Source organism: Lonchura striata, chromosome 14, assembly GCF_050655825.1.
Source record: "Lonchura striata isolate lonStrDom1 chromosome 14, ASM5065582v1, whole genome shotgun sequence".
Classification (NCBI taxonomy): Eukaryota; Metazoa; Chordata; class Aves; order Passeriformes; family Estrildidae; genus Lonchura; species Lonchura striata.
The window spans coordinates 13,599,378-13,616,243 of NC_140716.1; the positions used below are offsets into that span (position 1 = coordinate 13,599,378).

The following is a 16,866-nucleotide window of genomic DNA, read 5'->3' on the forward strand; positions in this document are numbered from 1 at the left end:
CCTCTGAACAGAAAGAGATTTGCCTTTCTCAGGGTTTTTCCTGAGAGAAACTGTGAGAGGAGCAGAGAAAGAAGAAAAACAATTCTTATCTCGCTGCTGCTCGTTGTTGTGCACATGTGGGATGTGCTATGGAGATTGTTTACTGGCGAGTGATTTGTTAATTGGACTCGGCTGATGGCTGTTTGGATTCATTGACCAGTTGGATCCACGTGTGTTGGGGCTCTCAGGAGAGAGAATCTGGTTTTCTAGTTAGTTAGTGATAGTTCTTGCTAGTGTAATATAGTTCTAGTGTAATACAGTTTAATAAAGCAATTAATTAACCTTCTGAAATCATTGGAGTCAGAGCTCATCGCTCTTCCCACCGGTTGGGCACCGTGTTTGCGATGGGTGAAAGAGGCCGGGGTGCCCTCCCGGTGCCACCTGCTGAGATGTTTGTCCCTGTGTGCCATGGCTGGCAGCAGGGAAGGATTTCCTGCACTCCCTGTGACCCACACCCCATCACGGGCCACCATCCCAAGGGAAGTCCCTGGGTGGAGGCACAGGGAACATCTGTCCCCAGTGTGACACAACCTCAGCTCCTGGAGAGGCTGGGGTGGGAGTGGGGGCAGGAACCCCAGGCAGAGCGACACCAACCCACTTCTGTCTCCTAAAATAATCCTTTTCTTTTAAAGGTGAAAAATGTCGAAGTTTTATTGACCTTGCCCCGGCTTCTGAAAAAGGTAAGAGCACACAGCCAAGGCTTCTCCCCTCCCATTTTACAGACTGCATCAGCTCTGTGTCTGCTGGTGCCTGAGTGCCAGGGGAAGCACCATCCCCAGCACACAGGGACCCACATGTCACCAGTGTCACCCACAGCCAGCTGAAACCAGCACCGAGGGGTTGTGGCAGCTGTTTGCTCACTTTGTGCAGGGCTGTCATTTATTTCATCTTAACTCAGATGGCTTTTTTCACGAAAAATAAAGATTTATATTGTAAGACAGACATTTCCCTTCTTCCTCTAGTGAGGAAGGAAATGCTGCGTGGTCTCCTCAGTCCATGCAGATATTTACGGTTGGAAAAATACAGCCACAGTACCAAAATATCTCTTTGTGAGAAGGAATCATCCAGATGCTTCTTTGGTTGGTTTACCCTTGTGAAAAGTTATATATTCAAGTGTACAGAAGCAGGTTACAAGCATTTTCCTCATTCTGCTATTGAAATTAAATTGATTATTGAGATTTTTTTCATTTTCAGAAGCAATTTACCCCACTTTTGAAAATCTATAAGGGAAAAAAAAAAATGCATAGAGCTCAAATTAAAGTGAACTGAGCCTGTCCTGGTCCCAGCTGACAAGACGCCCCATATATTTTGTCAGATCACTTGAGAAAATCCCAAAACCTTTTGAGCACAGGATGCCTTCCCCAGGCTTGGTGGAGCAGCAGTAAGTGGTGTAAGGAACAATTTTCTTTAATTTGCCTGAATTGCTGATCCACTGGAAAACTGGAAGAAAGGCAATTACTGCTAATAAAGCAAGGGATATTGCAGGGAGAGAAACAGCCACAGAGCCTCTGTGAAATTCATTGTAAGCAAACCCAAATAAATTATGCACATAAGGGAAGAACAAGCCTGGGATTAGTGTCGCTAATGGGCTCCCAGTTAAATCTCACACACACAAATGGGACCTTGGGGCACAAAGGCTCTTACAAAACCAGCAGCTCAACATTCAGCAGCCACCAGAAAACAAACTCTGTGATAGAAAACATGACAAAAGGACTCAGTGATGCCTTTTCAGGCTATCTAAAAACAGAGGCCAGACAAAATTAAGGGAATAAAAAGCAGTTCTGTTTATTGAAGGGCCTTCAGGTACATTTTGGGCAGAGGAAGCCCCCCAGGGGCTACACCCAAGAAATGGATCACAGATTTTCACACTTTTATAAATTTGGTCCTTTTGGGGGTTAATCTTACAATTACAGCTTCAGTTAATGAAGTCATTTACCCCAAGTTTGCTCTCCCCCAGCTCACTTTTGTTCCCATCTCTCAGGCCTGAGGCAGTGAGGTGTCCTTGACTCCCAGGAGAGGAATTGTTGTGTCTGACCAAAGTGGGGAAGCAGCAGCTCACACTGTACATGGAGCTTAGAGTTACACACTAAAACCTGCAGGATGACAAATACATGAAAAAATAAAAGCTAAAATCCTAAGGCATCATCAGGAGGAGGGCAGAGAGCCACAGAGCTGAAAGCTGCACTTTTCTGTAATACACTGGGGCATTTCATGCTTTTTAGTGCAGCTCCCAGAATGACAGTGAGGATCTCTAAGTTCTGGAAAGTTCTGACCAGGGATGGGAGTAGGACTGGTCCTGAAGGAGAGACACAGGAGAGGAGATAGGATGGCCAGGGGTGTGAGAGGAGCTGGGGAAGGGAAGCTCCCATGTCAGAATCTGTGGTATTGATGATTCTGAGATTGTAGAAAGTCTCTGTCTTTCAGCCCCGCTGCCAAAGAAGAAGCCATAATTGGTCTGTGCTGGTTTCCAGGTTGTTTATTCTGTTTATCTCTAACATGTTCTGCTGCCCTGCCCAGCTCTGTCCTGCAGGGCAGCGTGTGGGGCTCTGCCCTCAGTGGGATGTTACAAACATTAAATACCAGAAACTCCCTGGGCTGGATTTACAATAACGTGCCAATATCTGTCACCTACGTTGGACAGTGTGTCCCCAGCCTAAACCAACAGAAAAATGCCAACACTACAGTGAGACATGGAGGGCATGAAGAAGGAGAAAAAGGACAAGACACACCCAATTTCCTCCATCTTGTCCCCTTTGGACCCCTAATCTAGAATCCTAAAATTTTACTTTTGCACCCATGCCACACTTAATTATTACTGATATCAAACACTCAGAGCTTGTAATTCATGCTGTAAGATTGAAAACTCTTTTCCATGGACAGAGATCACAGCCAGTGTCTCTGGGGGCTCTGTCCAGGGGGTTTCCTGACCCCTGCCAGGGTCCCAGGGCAGCCAGAGGGAAGCTCTGGATTCCCACACTCGCTGCCTTCCATCGCCAGGGCTGTGGGCACAGCGAGCCCCTCCAGCAGACAGACAGAGCAAGCACAAGGTGCCTGCTCTAAAGGCAGTGGGGTGGTTTTCTGCATTATCCCCTTTCTCTGGAACTTCATTATGGTGCAGAATGCTTGGTGGCATCACCCACACACTTTCCAAAACAGCATTTAGTGTTTTACTTTCAGGATTTCTTTTGGTTGTGTGAAATGCTGTCAGCAATTTTTTTTCCAGGAGAATTTTAGAGTTGCTGCATGATGTCAGTGTATATTTCTAGATTATTCTATTTTTCTTTTTTGAGGAAGGAAGGCTCTTTCTGTGTAGTGTTATAAAGAAAATTCTATCTATTTCAGAAGACTTTCCATGGAGTTGTAAGGCATATTGACAGAAAGAGAGAGCAATGTTTTGTCAGAGATGGAAAGTGCTGACCATCAGACCCATAAACAAAACCAGGATAAATCTCACAACTGTACATCAAGTTGGACACTGCAACATGGTTAATCTGGAATTTTCACCATCAGTCTTGTATTCTCCAGAACTACTTTCATCACATGTGAAGAGAAAATTGATGCCTGATTTACCTTCACTGAACAATTCTTTAATGTCTTGACTTAATCTGCTCTTTTCCAGTTAGAAGGAACTTCCCATTCCTTCAATTTCTTCATCCCCTCACTCAGCATTGACTTTAATGAGCAGAGGCTTATCAACTACTCAGTTCCAGCCAGTTCAAGTCAATGAGAAAGGATGAAATACAGCAAATAGCAAATTTGGGTTCAGTTCAAACATTGTGGTTTTCACAGGCAATTGTGTAACTGGAAATTTTGGGACTAAACTTAGCTTCACAATGAGACTGCAGCTTATTCACTTGCTGTACATATTCTTAGCATCACTTACCACCAAAAAGTGGTTGTTTATCTGAAATGTCTCTGCAATACAAGCTCCATTACTGCTGCTGAGCACTCAGGTTTCCCAAAGTTTTCCTTTTTTCCTGGTGCAAAGAGGATCCCTGTCTGACCAACTTCAAAGCTAAACAGAGGCTCCTGAAGCCCAAGCCTTCTTCTGAGCACATCATATTTCACTTTTAAGACACAACTTTTAAGACATGTTAAGAGCACACTCAGTGTAGTTGCACAGCCCATCTTTGCCTGGGTCCACCTCCAATTAACAGCAAGGTGGTGTTAAACTCCTGCAGATTATTTAAAACCCTCTGATATAGAAATAGAACTATCATAGAACTCACAGTAAATAAAACCATCCATGATGAGGTCTAGTCACATCCTTACGACAAACCTTGCATTCATAAATGAAAATTCTTACAGTAAAAATCTAATAGTTTATGGCCAAGCTTCCTATCTTTATGCTTTAGTGCTGATCTCTGGTGTAGCTGGAAAATGTATCTCTGATCAGTTATTGTACCCTTGTCATATATCTCACCAATGACATCTACTAAAAGGAGGCAGCAAAATTTGGGGCAAACAGACCCACAGTATGGTATAAATAAGCATTTCCAACCCACACTAGGAGAGCTTTTTCCTGCATTTAAGGCAGCTGCCAGCAATCTGTCAGAACCTCATAAGCCTAACATTGAATTTATTAGCTGTTGCTGGTTCTTAGTGCCAAAGCTGCTTAGCAAAATCAGCTTCATGATGGTAGATATTAACTAAAAAAAAAAAACATTTTCCTATGAGAGTTTACATTTGCTATTGATAAAAATGATAGAGCAATAGCTGGTTACAGTGGCCAGGACTTTTAATGAGCTCTCACTGAGCAGATGTTGGGGCCCACGAAGTGCTCTAATTTTCACTACAGACATGAGCAGTAAGACAGCAAATATTTCCAAAAGGAGTTGGAAGGGAGCTGTCAAAGTAGGCTGGACCTGATATTTCAATTCTCCATTTCTTCTGGGATATTCTCCACAAAACTTAACCAAAGTTTTGTTGCTGCTGAATATTTTGCTGCCTGAGGAAGAAAAGGGGGATTTTGTTCAGTAAGGGACATTTCTGTCCCTGTTATGGTGCCTCACCAGGACACTGAGGCTGGCACATTCCTCACCACATTCCTCCTCCCATGGCACCTTCTGTCATCCCATTCCCATGACCTCAAATCTGTGCCCAAGAAAAATCCCAAGAGGCCACGGAAGACCAAAAATTGCAACACAACACCACAATGCAAAAGGTCCCACAAATGATCAGATAAATGGCTTCAGTGACACCACAGCACCACAGCTGGACACACCCACATGTGTTCCTCCCCCTGCTGTGTGGGGATTCCAGCTCCTGCATCCTTCCCTGGATGCATCACTGCCAGCTCTCAGCCAGAGGGTGAGCCCAGCCCAGCTCCTTGGGCAAGAGAAATCAGCTGGAGCAGCACTTGTGCTGGAAGCATGTTGCTGGAGAAGAGCAGGGCTTTGCAGGAAATGTGGTGGCCCCAGCAGTTTCTGGGATGGTGCTGGTGGAGGCTTTGCAAGCACCTGGAGTGCCCAGAGCTGGAGAAGAGGGGCTCTGGTCTGAGAGCTCTGTGGGGAAGTGCTGCAGGAACAGGCTCAAATGTCAGCTCAAAGCTTTGAGATGGCCACACAAACACAGGGCAGGATTCCCAGGGCAGGCTCCTCACAGGTGTGGTACAGCCTGGCCAGGTTGCCCCAGTGCTCTGTGGTACCTGATTTTGTGGAACAATTCCCACATGGAATTGTGCCACAAGGCAGCAGGCCATCAGCAGCTGCCTGCATTGCACTGCTTCCTACCTACTGATCAACTCACACACATCAAATAAACCAGGCTTTTCAGAGACCACAGAGGCTGAGGCAAGGCAAAACCTTGCAGAAGGAAAATTCTAATGGCTAGTGAACATTGAACAGCCCAAAATCTTACAGGGCAGCTTTTTAAATGCGACTGTCCTGGCAGAGGTAGGAGATGCTTCCTGCACGTCCTCTACACAGCCTGTGATGCTGCATCCTGGAGAGATGAAGCAATAACAATTCTGCATTGCCTGAAAAGTGGCTGGCAGAGCTAAAGTAGCACATGGAAAACAGCAAGTAAACAAATCAAATCTCACCTAAACACAGAACAGAAAAAAGAGAAAGCTTAGCCAGTTCTGTACATGCTCCTAAAACAGCACTCCAACTGCAATTAATGAGAATAGAAAAACTAGATGCCTGATTTTAATGGATCCTGACATAATAGGTGTAGCAGAAATTTGATGGGAGAAAGATAATTAGAGGGACAATAACGTCTTGTTGCTGATTACACGGAAAGACAAAGCAGATGTCATGTACTAATGCTGAATCAGAATAACAAGGTAATGTCATTAATGAGCAACACAATCTCTGTGGATAGATTCCATGTTCAGATAAAAAATGCAGAATTATGTTAGTGATCACCCCTTGGGACAGCTTCAGAGACAGCAGGGTTAAACCTGAGAGCAGAGAAGGTGTAAGGGCACAAAAAAAAATAGCAGGAGCTCTCTAAAATACCACACACAGACCAAGAAATGTTATGTATGATGTAGAGGCAAAATCTGGATATGAGCATGGAGAAATTAGTGGAAAGCATGTTATTCTTGACTTACCCCTACACTTGATTCAAAATGTTATTAAGAGATCTCTTGTATGGCAGATTCAGCTTCCTTCAGAAGCAATAAAATTGTTTTTAGGAGTTGTGAAGAAGGGAACTCAAGAAAAGCAAGAGCTACTCAAAATACATTAAAATGTTCAGCGAAAAGGACAACTGAAGCTTGAGAGCCTGCAAAGCCCTGGACACACTGCAGGCTCTGAAGCATGCACAAACCCTTCTCAGTCACTGAGTGAGGGAGAGCAAATGGCAGATAATGATCAGTGTTGATAAATGCCAAGTGGGGAACATGAGGAGTCATCCTACCTTTACATATATAGTTCTGAATTAGCTTTTCCCCTCAGGATAGAGTTCTTGGGCGATGACAGACACTTCTATGAAAACATTCATTCACTGCTCTGCAGAGATTAAGATGAAAAAGAAATATTAGGATCATCGTAGGAACCAAAGAACAAAACAAGAAGTCACCATGCCACCACAAGTACTCATGATGTACCCACCTGCAGCTCCCTGTGAGAACCTCTCATCCCTCCCCTGCCAGCCCCAGCTCAAAGCACTGACAATAAAATTTAAAGACATAGAGAGAAAACTGACATTTATGGTCAAAAAGAGGTAAATACTTGTTTGGATGAGAAGGACAATGCAAAGCAGGTTTCAGGCTAGAAAAGAGACAAATGAGACTTGTAACAGCCAAGTTAAAAAACAAGCTTCCTTTTCAATGTACTGGGTAGATGTTCCTAAGGAGAAAAAAAGAGGATCAATTTTCTAAGAGGAGCACTTAGAGACCTGCATCAGTAAAAAGAAATGTAACTTGGTGTCCCAAAAGAACTGTACACTTTCCAAAAAAGGCACTGTATTCTTCTTGAATACTTCCTATTGCATTATAGTTCATATATCTTCGATAGGGTAAATCCATACCTACACAGACAAATACCTGTGCACTTGTCATAGGAGACCTATGATTAAGTGTGCAGGAAAAAAAAAAAGTGTTACTTGTATTTTATCTGTGTTTTCTTACACATCTGTTATGAATCACTGGAGTTAGTTTTAAAGGGCAATTAGACTTACAAAGATTAAACCATTCTTACCAGCAGAACTCAAGCTAAATTCATAATTACTGAAGGAGGAAACTGTCTTGTTTTTCACATTGGGGATGCCAAGGATGTGGGGAACACTGGTCTAAACATCATTCATTTATCAGTCCAGTGCTGAGGGTGGAAGTACATCACAGGCCCTGCACTGATGGTCTTCAAAGATAAACGTTGAGCCCAAATATATTTAGTAAGGTACATGGGATAATTCTCTTTTAGAGTATTTTTTTGTCATCTTTTCCACTGTCTTGCTCTACTCATTATATTACTACACCAGGAAAAAGAGATTATGGATACAAAGATATCCCACAGTCTGCTCAGTATCATACACAGGATTCAATTTGCTCGATGCCAGAGCCATCAAAAGTCATCATCACATAGAAGAGAATAATTTTATGAGTCACAGCTCCATCTCACCTTCCAAAATAAAGAAACTAACCAAGAGCTAAAGCGAAACAAAACCAAAACACAGCTTTTCCTCTCTCCCCTCAGCAGTGGCAGGTATTCCTCCTCTGGTTTCTCACATTCTGCAAGGCTCAGTCCTTTGTCTGGGTGCCAGCCCTTTATCCAGCCCTGCAGCCCGGTGCAGCTGATGGCACAGGCAGCTTTGGGTGCCGCAGGTGGCCCTGGGGGTCGGGGAGCTGCTGTGTCCCTGGTGGCTCCGTGCTGTGCCTCTGCAGCACGGCCATGGGCAGATGGTGGCTCTGCATTAAGCAGCAGCGCTCAGCCCGCTGCCAGCCACAACAACACGCTCAGGGTTTATTCTTTTCACCATTTCGTATTGATCACTGCAGCATTTCTGGCTTGGAATTCCCACTATTGGAGTAGCAGAGAAGAGCAGATGACTAAACCCATCCAAATGGCACTGGAAGAGAGAGTGAGATTTACATGAAGCTGGCCTTACTGCCCTTCCAAAGCAACGTGCACAGCATTTCTCAGTGTGTGCCCATTTGCCTTATTTTTTCCTCTCTTCCCTCTTGAAGAAGAGAGATTTAAGCGAGAGCCAGGTGTCATTTCCAACAAAATCACCAAGTGTGAAAAAGCAGAGCAATGAGTCAAGAAACACAAGGACAGCAAGAACAGCCTAGGAGACCACACGAGCAGAACTTTTTGTTGCTGCTAACATGAGCAAGGGACACAGCTCCCCATGTCCCTGTCTGGAGAGTGTGAAGGAGACGAAGGAGGAGAATGAAATGCTTTTGCACAAAGAAATGACACTGCAGGGTGCAAGGTGACACCCCCCAGAATCAGGGCTGGCCCTCAGACAGGGCTCTTTTCCCCCACACAGGGTGTCTAGCTGACTTCCCACAGCATCTTGTGGTTTCCAGTGTTTTGTGGCAGTTCAGGGACCCTGGGGACAAAGGCTGTGAGCCACAGGGTGAGAGCAGCACCTTCTCCCCCAGGCAGCAGCAGCAGTGTCTGGGTTAGTGTTGGAATTTGTGGTATTGATGATTTTGAGATTGTAGAAAGTTTTTGGTTTTTTTGTTTTGTTAAAGAAGAAGCTATAATTTGTTCGTGTTGTTTTTTAAGGTTATTTTTGTTTCTTTATAATATATTTTGTTGTTTTGCTGCAGGTTTGTTTTGTAGGGCAGTGTGTGGGGTTTTGTTTTTTAGTGGGATGTTATAAACATTATATATTATAAATTATTATTATTATTATATTATTATTAATATTTTATATTATTATTAATAATTGTGTTATATTTATAATAATGTGTTAATATTTATTATTTATGTTTAATAGTGTGGTTTTAGTTTAAATTAATAGAAAAATGTTAATATTATAGTGAAATATGGAGGGTATGAAGAAGATGAAGAAGAAGAAAAAGGATATGCTTAATTTTTTTTTTTAACTTTTAATTTAGAATTTTTAAATTTTACTTTTGTACTTGTATTATACTTAATTATTACTTATATTAAACATTTAGAGCTTGTAATTTATCCTGTAAGAATCAAAACTCTTTTTCATGGATAGAGATTAGAGACAGTGTCTCTTGGGGCTTTGTACAGGAGGGTTCTTGACTCCCTGCTAGGGTTCCAGGCCTTTTAGGGCAGCCAGAGGGGAGCCCTGGATTCCCACAGGTGAGCAGCTGCCAGCAGGGAGGGGAGGAGGTTCCACACTCTCCAGGACAGCATGGCTTGGGCACTGATGTCTCCTCAGCTGCTCCACAAGGCAGGGCTGGCTTGTCCTTCAAGTGCCACACTCTGATTTCATCTCAGTCAGGCACGAGGATCTCAGTGCTTATTTAGGAGCACACATTGCTCAGCTCCACTGCTTTGAGCAGACAGAAGGGGTTTTGTCATATGATGAACAGTGATGCAGAAAAGCCCCCAAAGCTTCTCCTTGCCCATCAGACTCTGCCAGAGAGCTCAGGGCTGGACTGAGCAGTGACGGGAGCTGGTGTCTCACACCAGACAGAGCCTGGCTCCCAGGGCAGACTGTGACACTGAGTTATGAGGCACTCCAAAGCTCTGCCAGAGCTCTCTGCCTGCCTGCAGCATTGTCCAGCCTGCTCCCTTGCTCGGGGACAGCGTGGCAGAGCGTGGCAGCTCAGGTGGGGCTGCTGCGGGCAGCCCCTGACCCATGAGAGCAGCTGTGCCCTGGGAAGGGCTGGGGTGCAGCAGCCACAGATCCACAGGGAGCACAGGCTGAGGCCGTGGGTGTCCTAAGGAGGATGAATTCCCACTGAGGCATTCTGAATGTGAGTCTGCCCCAATTAGGAAACTAATTTTCTGTCTGAAAGGGCCCTCAGAAATCAATGCAGATTCCAGACCATTTCTTCTTGGGCACTGCTCAGGAAGGCTGGGTTTTCAGCAGGCAGTCACAGCATGGCAGGTAATACATTCATTTGTGGGTTTCTTTGTGCTGGAGAATTTCCAAACCCCTCTCCAAAATGCATGACAGACATTTCCAGGCACACAATCCCTGCCTTTGCTGGGTATAACATGGTTAACATGACTCAGCAACACCCTTCAGGAATAGCAATATGATTTTCCCTGAAGAAATCCTTTAAGAGCAAAGAGCTCATGTTTATGGATTCAAACTGCTTTGAAGTCACCCAGCAATTCCTGTTTTGGCCACCCCTTCAGTGTTTCCTTGAGAACATGAGCCAACACAGGATCTTTGTCAGTCATTTCCATGGCCTGGCCAGCCTGAAGGAGCATCCAGAAGAGGATTTCATTCTTTCATCTGGAGATAGGACCTCAAAATCTGCCGTAAGATCCTGTTGGCATAGCGAGCTGGCACCAAAACCCAACTTTTCTGATTTGACAAGTGTGCACCAAACTCTATGGCTGCATGTGACTGTAGGTGGTAGGAGGTATAGATGTGATTTAAACTCTCCAGAACTGGTTTGTTGGCCTCATTAATCTCAACAACTCAACAGTAATTGAAATTATGGAACTCTGGAATTCCACAGACAGCAGCAAATGTTTCTTTATCTTCTGCACATAATCCCATGCAGATGTCATCCAAGTTCTTGGTGTTTCAATCCAAACTGCTAACAAGCCCGAAAATGGTTTTAATAATGCAACACAAGAATCATCTTGGGATTTTGTGGGGTAGGAGCACAGAACATGTCAGGATTGACATGGCTCAGTTTAACCAGAGCTCTATCATGGAAAAGATGGAGTGAACTGTTGCTGTTTTGTGTCAGGAAATGGCAGTGGATTTGAGCAAGGAATGAACTTTGGGTATCAAGCAGTCAAAATCAGCTCAAACCTCCTGGAAGTCATTAACACTGTTCTTTGGGCTCCTTCATCTGGAACTCACTGAATGCCTCGATCTCTTCTAAGCAGAATTCCCATGACTTTTATCAGAATCCTGTTCCACAGAAGCTCAGCACTGGAGCTCCCTGACTCAGTGATCCATGGTGGGAGTGGCACTCACAGTGCCTTCCTCAATGGCCAGGGCTGACCTGAAATTATTTCAGGTTCTAAGAGGATCTTTGGAGGCTGAGGTAAAGATTCCTTCTCCCACTGTCAGAAGAAATGTTCCATTTGTTTCATGTCGGAATCTGTGCTATTGATGATTCTGAAATTGTAGAAAGTCTCTGTCTGTCAGCCCCGCTGCCAAAGCAGAAGCCATAATTGGTCTGTGCTGGTTCCAAGGTTGTTTATTCTGTTTATCTCTCACATGTTCTGCTGCCCTGCCCAGCTCTGTCCTGCAGGGCAGCGTGTGGGGCTCTGCCCTCAGTGGGATGTGACAAACATTAAATACCAGAAACTCCCTGGGCTGGATTTACAATAACGTGCCAATATCTGTCACCTACGTTGGACAGTGTGTCCCCAGCCTGAACCAACAGAAAAATGCCAACACCACAGTGAAACATGGAGGGCATGAAGAAGGAGAAAAAGGACAAGGCACACCCAATTTCCTCCATCTTGTCCCCTCTGAACCCCTCATCTAGAATCCTAAAATTTTACTTTTGCACCCGTGCCACACTTAATTATTATTTATATCAAACAGTCAGAGCTTGTAATTCATCCTGTAAAATTGAAAACTCTTTTCCATGGACAGAGATCACAGACAGTGTCTCTGGGGGCTCTGTCCAGGGGGGTTCCTGAGCCCTGCCAGGGTCCCAGACCCTCCAGGGCAGCCAGAGGGAAGCCCTGGGTTCCCACAGTTTCATCCCTTCAGGACTGTCTGCAGTATCCCTTTTCTACCATCTCGGTGCAGGCAGATGCACTCGAGTTGATCACCACCTTGCAGAGACACGCTCAGATCTGTGGATCTTCTCTCAAAATGCTGCTGCTCTCTGCTGTCAGACACAAAGGCAAGGGACTGATCCTGCCAGATGGCTCATGGACTACTTGAGTGCCTAAAACCCCAGTTGTCTTGTGGGTAACAGTTCTCTCAACCATAATGAAGAGTATGCTCACTTCCAGAGTGCTGGGAAATTAATTTCCTTGTAACAATGCTGCTGCAGGACCTGAGCCCTTGAGGAGGTGACACTGGTGCTTCCCACCATGAGCTCCATGGAGAAGACAGTCTCTCACACATTGCTTAGGAAACAACAAAGCTCAGAGACACAAAGTTCTTTAACGTCCCAGCTGCTGCACTGATCTCCTTCCTGCCATGAGATCAGATGATATAAATGTGATATGGCTCCTTCTGATGCAGGAGCTCTATGATATAGGTTGATTTATGTGCAATCTTTCAGCAAGTCCCAGCTTTTTAATCTCCAATCCGGGTGAGAAGCTGAGCCCAGGTCCTGTACTTTCAGGGATTTTGCTTCACAGGGAGGTTGTCCTGAAGCTGGTGACCCCTTTTCCTCCAGGTAAAGCCTCACAATCTAAGGTGCTGAGGTTCAGAGCAATCCCACCTGGGGCATACAGCATATCTGTGGGTGGGAGCAAAGACCCAAAGTGTCCCACAGTGCCCAGAAGTGGCTCTGTCATTGTCAGCAACACTGCTGAGGGGTGACAGACTGGCTGGTGGAGAAGCACCAGGGACAAAAACAACAGGAAAAGGTGTGTTAGAACAGGAGGTGTTGATGGTACTGTTGTCAGTGGTCATCCAGATCACAGTGCCCACCTTCCTGCAGCCTCTCAGCCACCAGGATGGGGCCAGATCCAGGACAACAAGTTGATGTTCCACAGAGAGTGACAGGACAGCGAGACAGGTCCCTGCCAGCTCCTGGCCAGCACAGAAGGGAACGTGCAAACCCAGCACGATTTTCTCACCTAAAAAAAGCCCAGCAGGCATGAGGAGGACTTGACAGCTGTCATCCTCTGCATTATTCCAGGGAATCCTGGAAAGATTGGCTGAACACATCGTGTCCTGGTGCATGCATGCTGGGTGGGCTGCTCACACATACCCGCCCTCGTGTATGTGGGAGTGCCACTGAAACCACTCTGGGTTTGCTTTTGCTTTAAAGTCCAAGACTCTCCTTCCCTGGGAGGTGTCACATTGGAATGTCCTTGGCACAGAGGCACATCCCAGCTGAGCTCCTCCCCAGCCCCTTCTCTGCACAGGCAGCAGTGGGCTTGCTGAACAAACAAACGTGCATAAAGAGGATGGAGACCAAAAGATGAGAGGAGTCTGCAGATTGATGAGAGCACAGCTCCTCCCTTACAGGCCATCCAGTGGAACTCTCGAGTGAACCAAGTCCTGACTCTTCTGAAGGAGAGATTTTTCATAGAAGCTGAGTTAGGCCAGACAGATCCCTGGGGCAGAGAACACAAGCTGGAGGGGAGTAAGCAGACAGAAAAGATGACAGCAGAGAAGATTGGAAAAGAGAAAGATACCCGGGAGATCTTCTTCCCTGTCACCTGGAATGACTGAGGTCCCCTCAAGAGAAGGAGCTCTCTACTTTGCAGGAAGGAGGCTGTAAGAGGTTGCGAGCGAAGTGATGCCAAGTGACTGCCTCATGAATCTCATGTTGAGAGAGGAGCAGTGGGAGATCACTTCACCATCAGCACAGAACAGAAAGACTCTGTCTCCTGAATTAATAACCTGAAGCAACTGTTCTGCTTCAGGCAGGCACAGGAAAATGCAAAATTCATACACAGGTTGCATTTTCTGGGTATTATTATTTCAGATGAAATTCAAAATCAGAGAAGCAGGACAGGACATAGAACTATGCAAACACTGCATGTGGGACTTGCCTTTCCCCACATTAGATGCACTAAACAAAAGGCACAGAGCAGGTATTCAGTCACACCACGGAATAAGACAAGAGAGTTCCTTGGTAGATATGAACAGGGCCCCAAAAAAAGTAGTAATTGACTATGCCTCCCACAGCAAACTCACCCAGCCTTCGTGTCTCATCAGAAAAAGGATTTACAGGAGAGCAAAACTCACATCTCATTGAGCTTTTCATCATTTCCTTGCAAGGTGATGCTGCTGGCAAAGCAACTCTTATCCCAGCCCTTTGGAAGGGAAGTCAAAGCACTCCCTGTGACACAAGCCACACAGTCAGGTGTTCCTCCCTCCTGCTCCTTTCTCCTTCCTTAGGAGAATAAAGGACACCAGCTGCCCCCAGGCCCTCCAGGCTCAGCTCCCAGAGCCTTCCTGTTCCTCTGAGTGTGTCCCCTTGCAATGGACACACGAACCCAGATGCCCCCATAGGGACATGTGCACCTCCCCAGCTCCCTGCTCTTTCCAAAATCACTGCACACAGCTGCAGGCACTGGGTCATAGGTGGGCAAAGGGTAGGGTGTGCATATATAGAGCTGAGTACATCACCTGAACCCCCAGAGCCATCACCAAACCCCCAGAACCATCAACCAAACCCCCAGAGCCATCACCAAACCCCCTGAGCCCTCCTGCAGGGCTGCACTCCCAGCTCCTTGTTCCCTGTCTGTAGGTACCTCCAGGATTACCCTGGCCCAGGAGCAGAACCCAGCATTTGTCCTTGTTGGATTTCATCTGCTTGGTGACACTCAAATCTACTGAGATCTCTCTCTAAGGAGCCTCCATTCTCAAGGGACTCAGGGTCTCCTCCTGATTTAGGATCACCAGGAGCAAATTTCCTTAAGAGGGTCCAGGTCATTGATAAAAACATCCAAGAGAATTGGCCCTAAACATGAGTACCACCAGCCTGATGTCACCCATGGGCTGCAGCTCCCTGGGCCCAGATGCTCCTCAGGGAAGCACAGCTGGGGCCACACCACAGTGGTGAGCTGCAGACACTGTTACAGCACTGCCCTGTGTGCACAGAGCATCCGTGGGGGTCCACAAGGCTTGACTGGGGGCAATAAACACCTGGGCAGGTGTGTTGTACATTAATATTTCAAGTGTGGGCTGAATGGATTACAGCTCATTAGTTAGGGCTCTCTGCTGCCTCAGTTTGCGGGTCAGGTTTGCATCATCTGATTCTTCCAAACTCAAATCATTCCATCATTCTCTCATCACAGACACTGCTGGTCTGAGAAAATGAGGCAAAATCCCTTCTAAACCCTGCTGTTTCTGCTCTCTCTCACTTGCCTTCCTTTTTGGAAGAGTGTGCCAGTTGCCTGATACCAAGTTGACTTAGAGGAGTGAGATAAGCAGCTGTTTGCTGTTGATAGATGCAATATTGCACACACAGCTACTGTGAGTAATTAAAAGCTTTATTTATTGCCATCTCTGTAGTGTGGTTTAAGGACTCAAAAGGTCAACTACAGTGGCAACAACGAATAGCACATATTAATTAGATGTAATTATAAAGATGAATTCCCGGACAAAATATGAGCTGGGATCAGCCTGGTCACCAAGAGGCCACTCAAATATTTGATAAAAGTGAGACTGCATATCTGGTTTGATAAGCTGGACTGTAGGCTTTATCACACATGTGCTCTCACAGTGAGGAGAGAAGGTATTAATATAAGTGAAGCCTGTAGCAGTCTCTATGGTTACAGCTAACATTTTCTAATATAAGCCATTGTCTTCAGATGCTTAACTTTCCATGTTTCAATTGCTTAGCCTGAAATTTTCCATCACTGCTCATTGTTTCCAGGTGAATTCTCTAGCAATCAGGTTAGCAAATGTACTGGAGAATTTGAGCAGATTCTCATGCTGAAACAGCGATTGGAAACTGGGCAGGGACTCAATCTTATCATCTGTTCTCATCCTCTCCAATTTACCCCATGGCTTGGTGACTTTCAAAGACTCAGCAGATCCTGCTGGAGGTTTTGTGCTGCTGGAATCCCCAAAGGTGACATCTCCTGGTGGTGCATCAGTCCCTGCTGGGCACTGCCCCATGCTCTGCCCTGGGCACTGCCCCGAGTCCTGCAGAGCTCAGACAGGGCCCTGACCCTCAGGGCTGCACCCAGGGGCTGAGGAAACCCGAGCCAGGCATTTTTGCATCTGCAGCTCCTCAGCTGAGCACGTTGCAAACATCTGTGCCCAGCCTGCTGTAGTTGTGGCTGTTTCTGGGCGAGTCCCGTGGCACAAACCCTGTGAGAACACCCTGAATGAGACCAGCATCCTGCAGGGCTGCTCTAATAACAGCCCCCAGCAACAGGCTGTGGCAAGAATTTTAAAACATGGGCTGAATTGATTTTCTTTGTGGAAAAGAGGCATCCAAGGCTGTCCAGCTCCCACCAGCACACAGACATTCCTGTGCCATCACCTCCCTGCGTGGTGGATTGTGCTCAGCTAAACTGTGGAACAGGTGGGGAAATTAATTCTGTGAGCTGTGCCTTGGCTCAGAGGAGCCAAGAGGTTCTCACACATACCCACAGAGGTTCTGTA

At 45.8% G+C, this 16,866-nt stretch overlaps 2 protein-coding genes across 4 annotated transcripts in view; one reads left to right on the top strand and one right to left on the bottom strand.

The window, feature by feature from the left end:
- Positions 1 to 16,866, bottom strand: part of RBFOX1 (RNA binding fox-1 homolog 1) — a 1,274,894-nt gene that overhangs the window by 1,242,478 nt on the left and 15,550 nt on the right. For both annotated transcript variants that reach the window (XM_085591760.1, XM_085591759.1), the window contains exon 2: positions 6,904 to 6,995. The gene's annotated coding sequence lies outside the window, so the exon portion shown is untranslated. The remainder of the gene's footprint in view (positions 1 to 6,903; positions 6,996 to 16,866) is intronic.
- The window catches only part of GSG1L (GSG1 like), a 58,031-nt gene that overhangs the window by 16,879 nt on the left and 24,286 nt on the right, over positions 1 to 16,866 (top strand). For both annotated transcript variants that reach the window (XM_021531205.4, XM_085591755.1), the window contains exon 2: positions 672 to 719. In XM_021531205.4, coding sequence (XP_021386880.3) covers positions 672 to 719 — 48 coding nt within the window. The remainder of the gene's footprint in view (positions 1 to 671; positions 720 to 16,866) is intronic.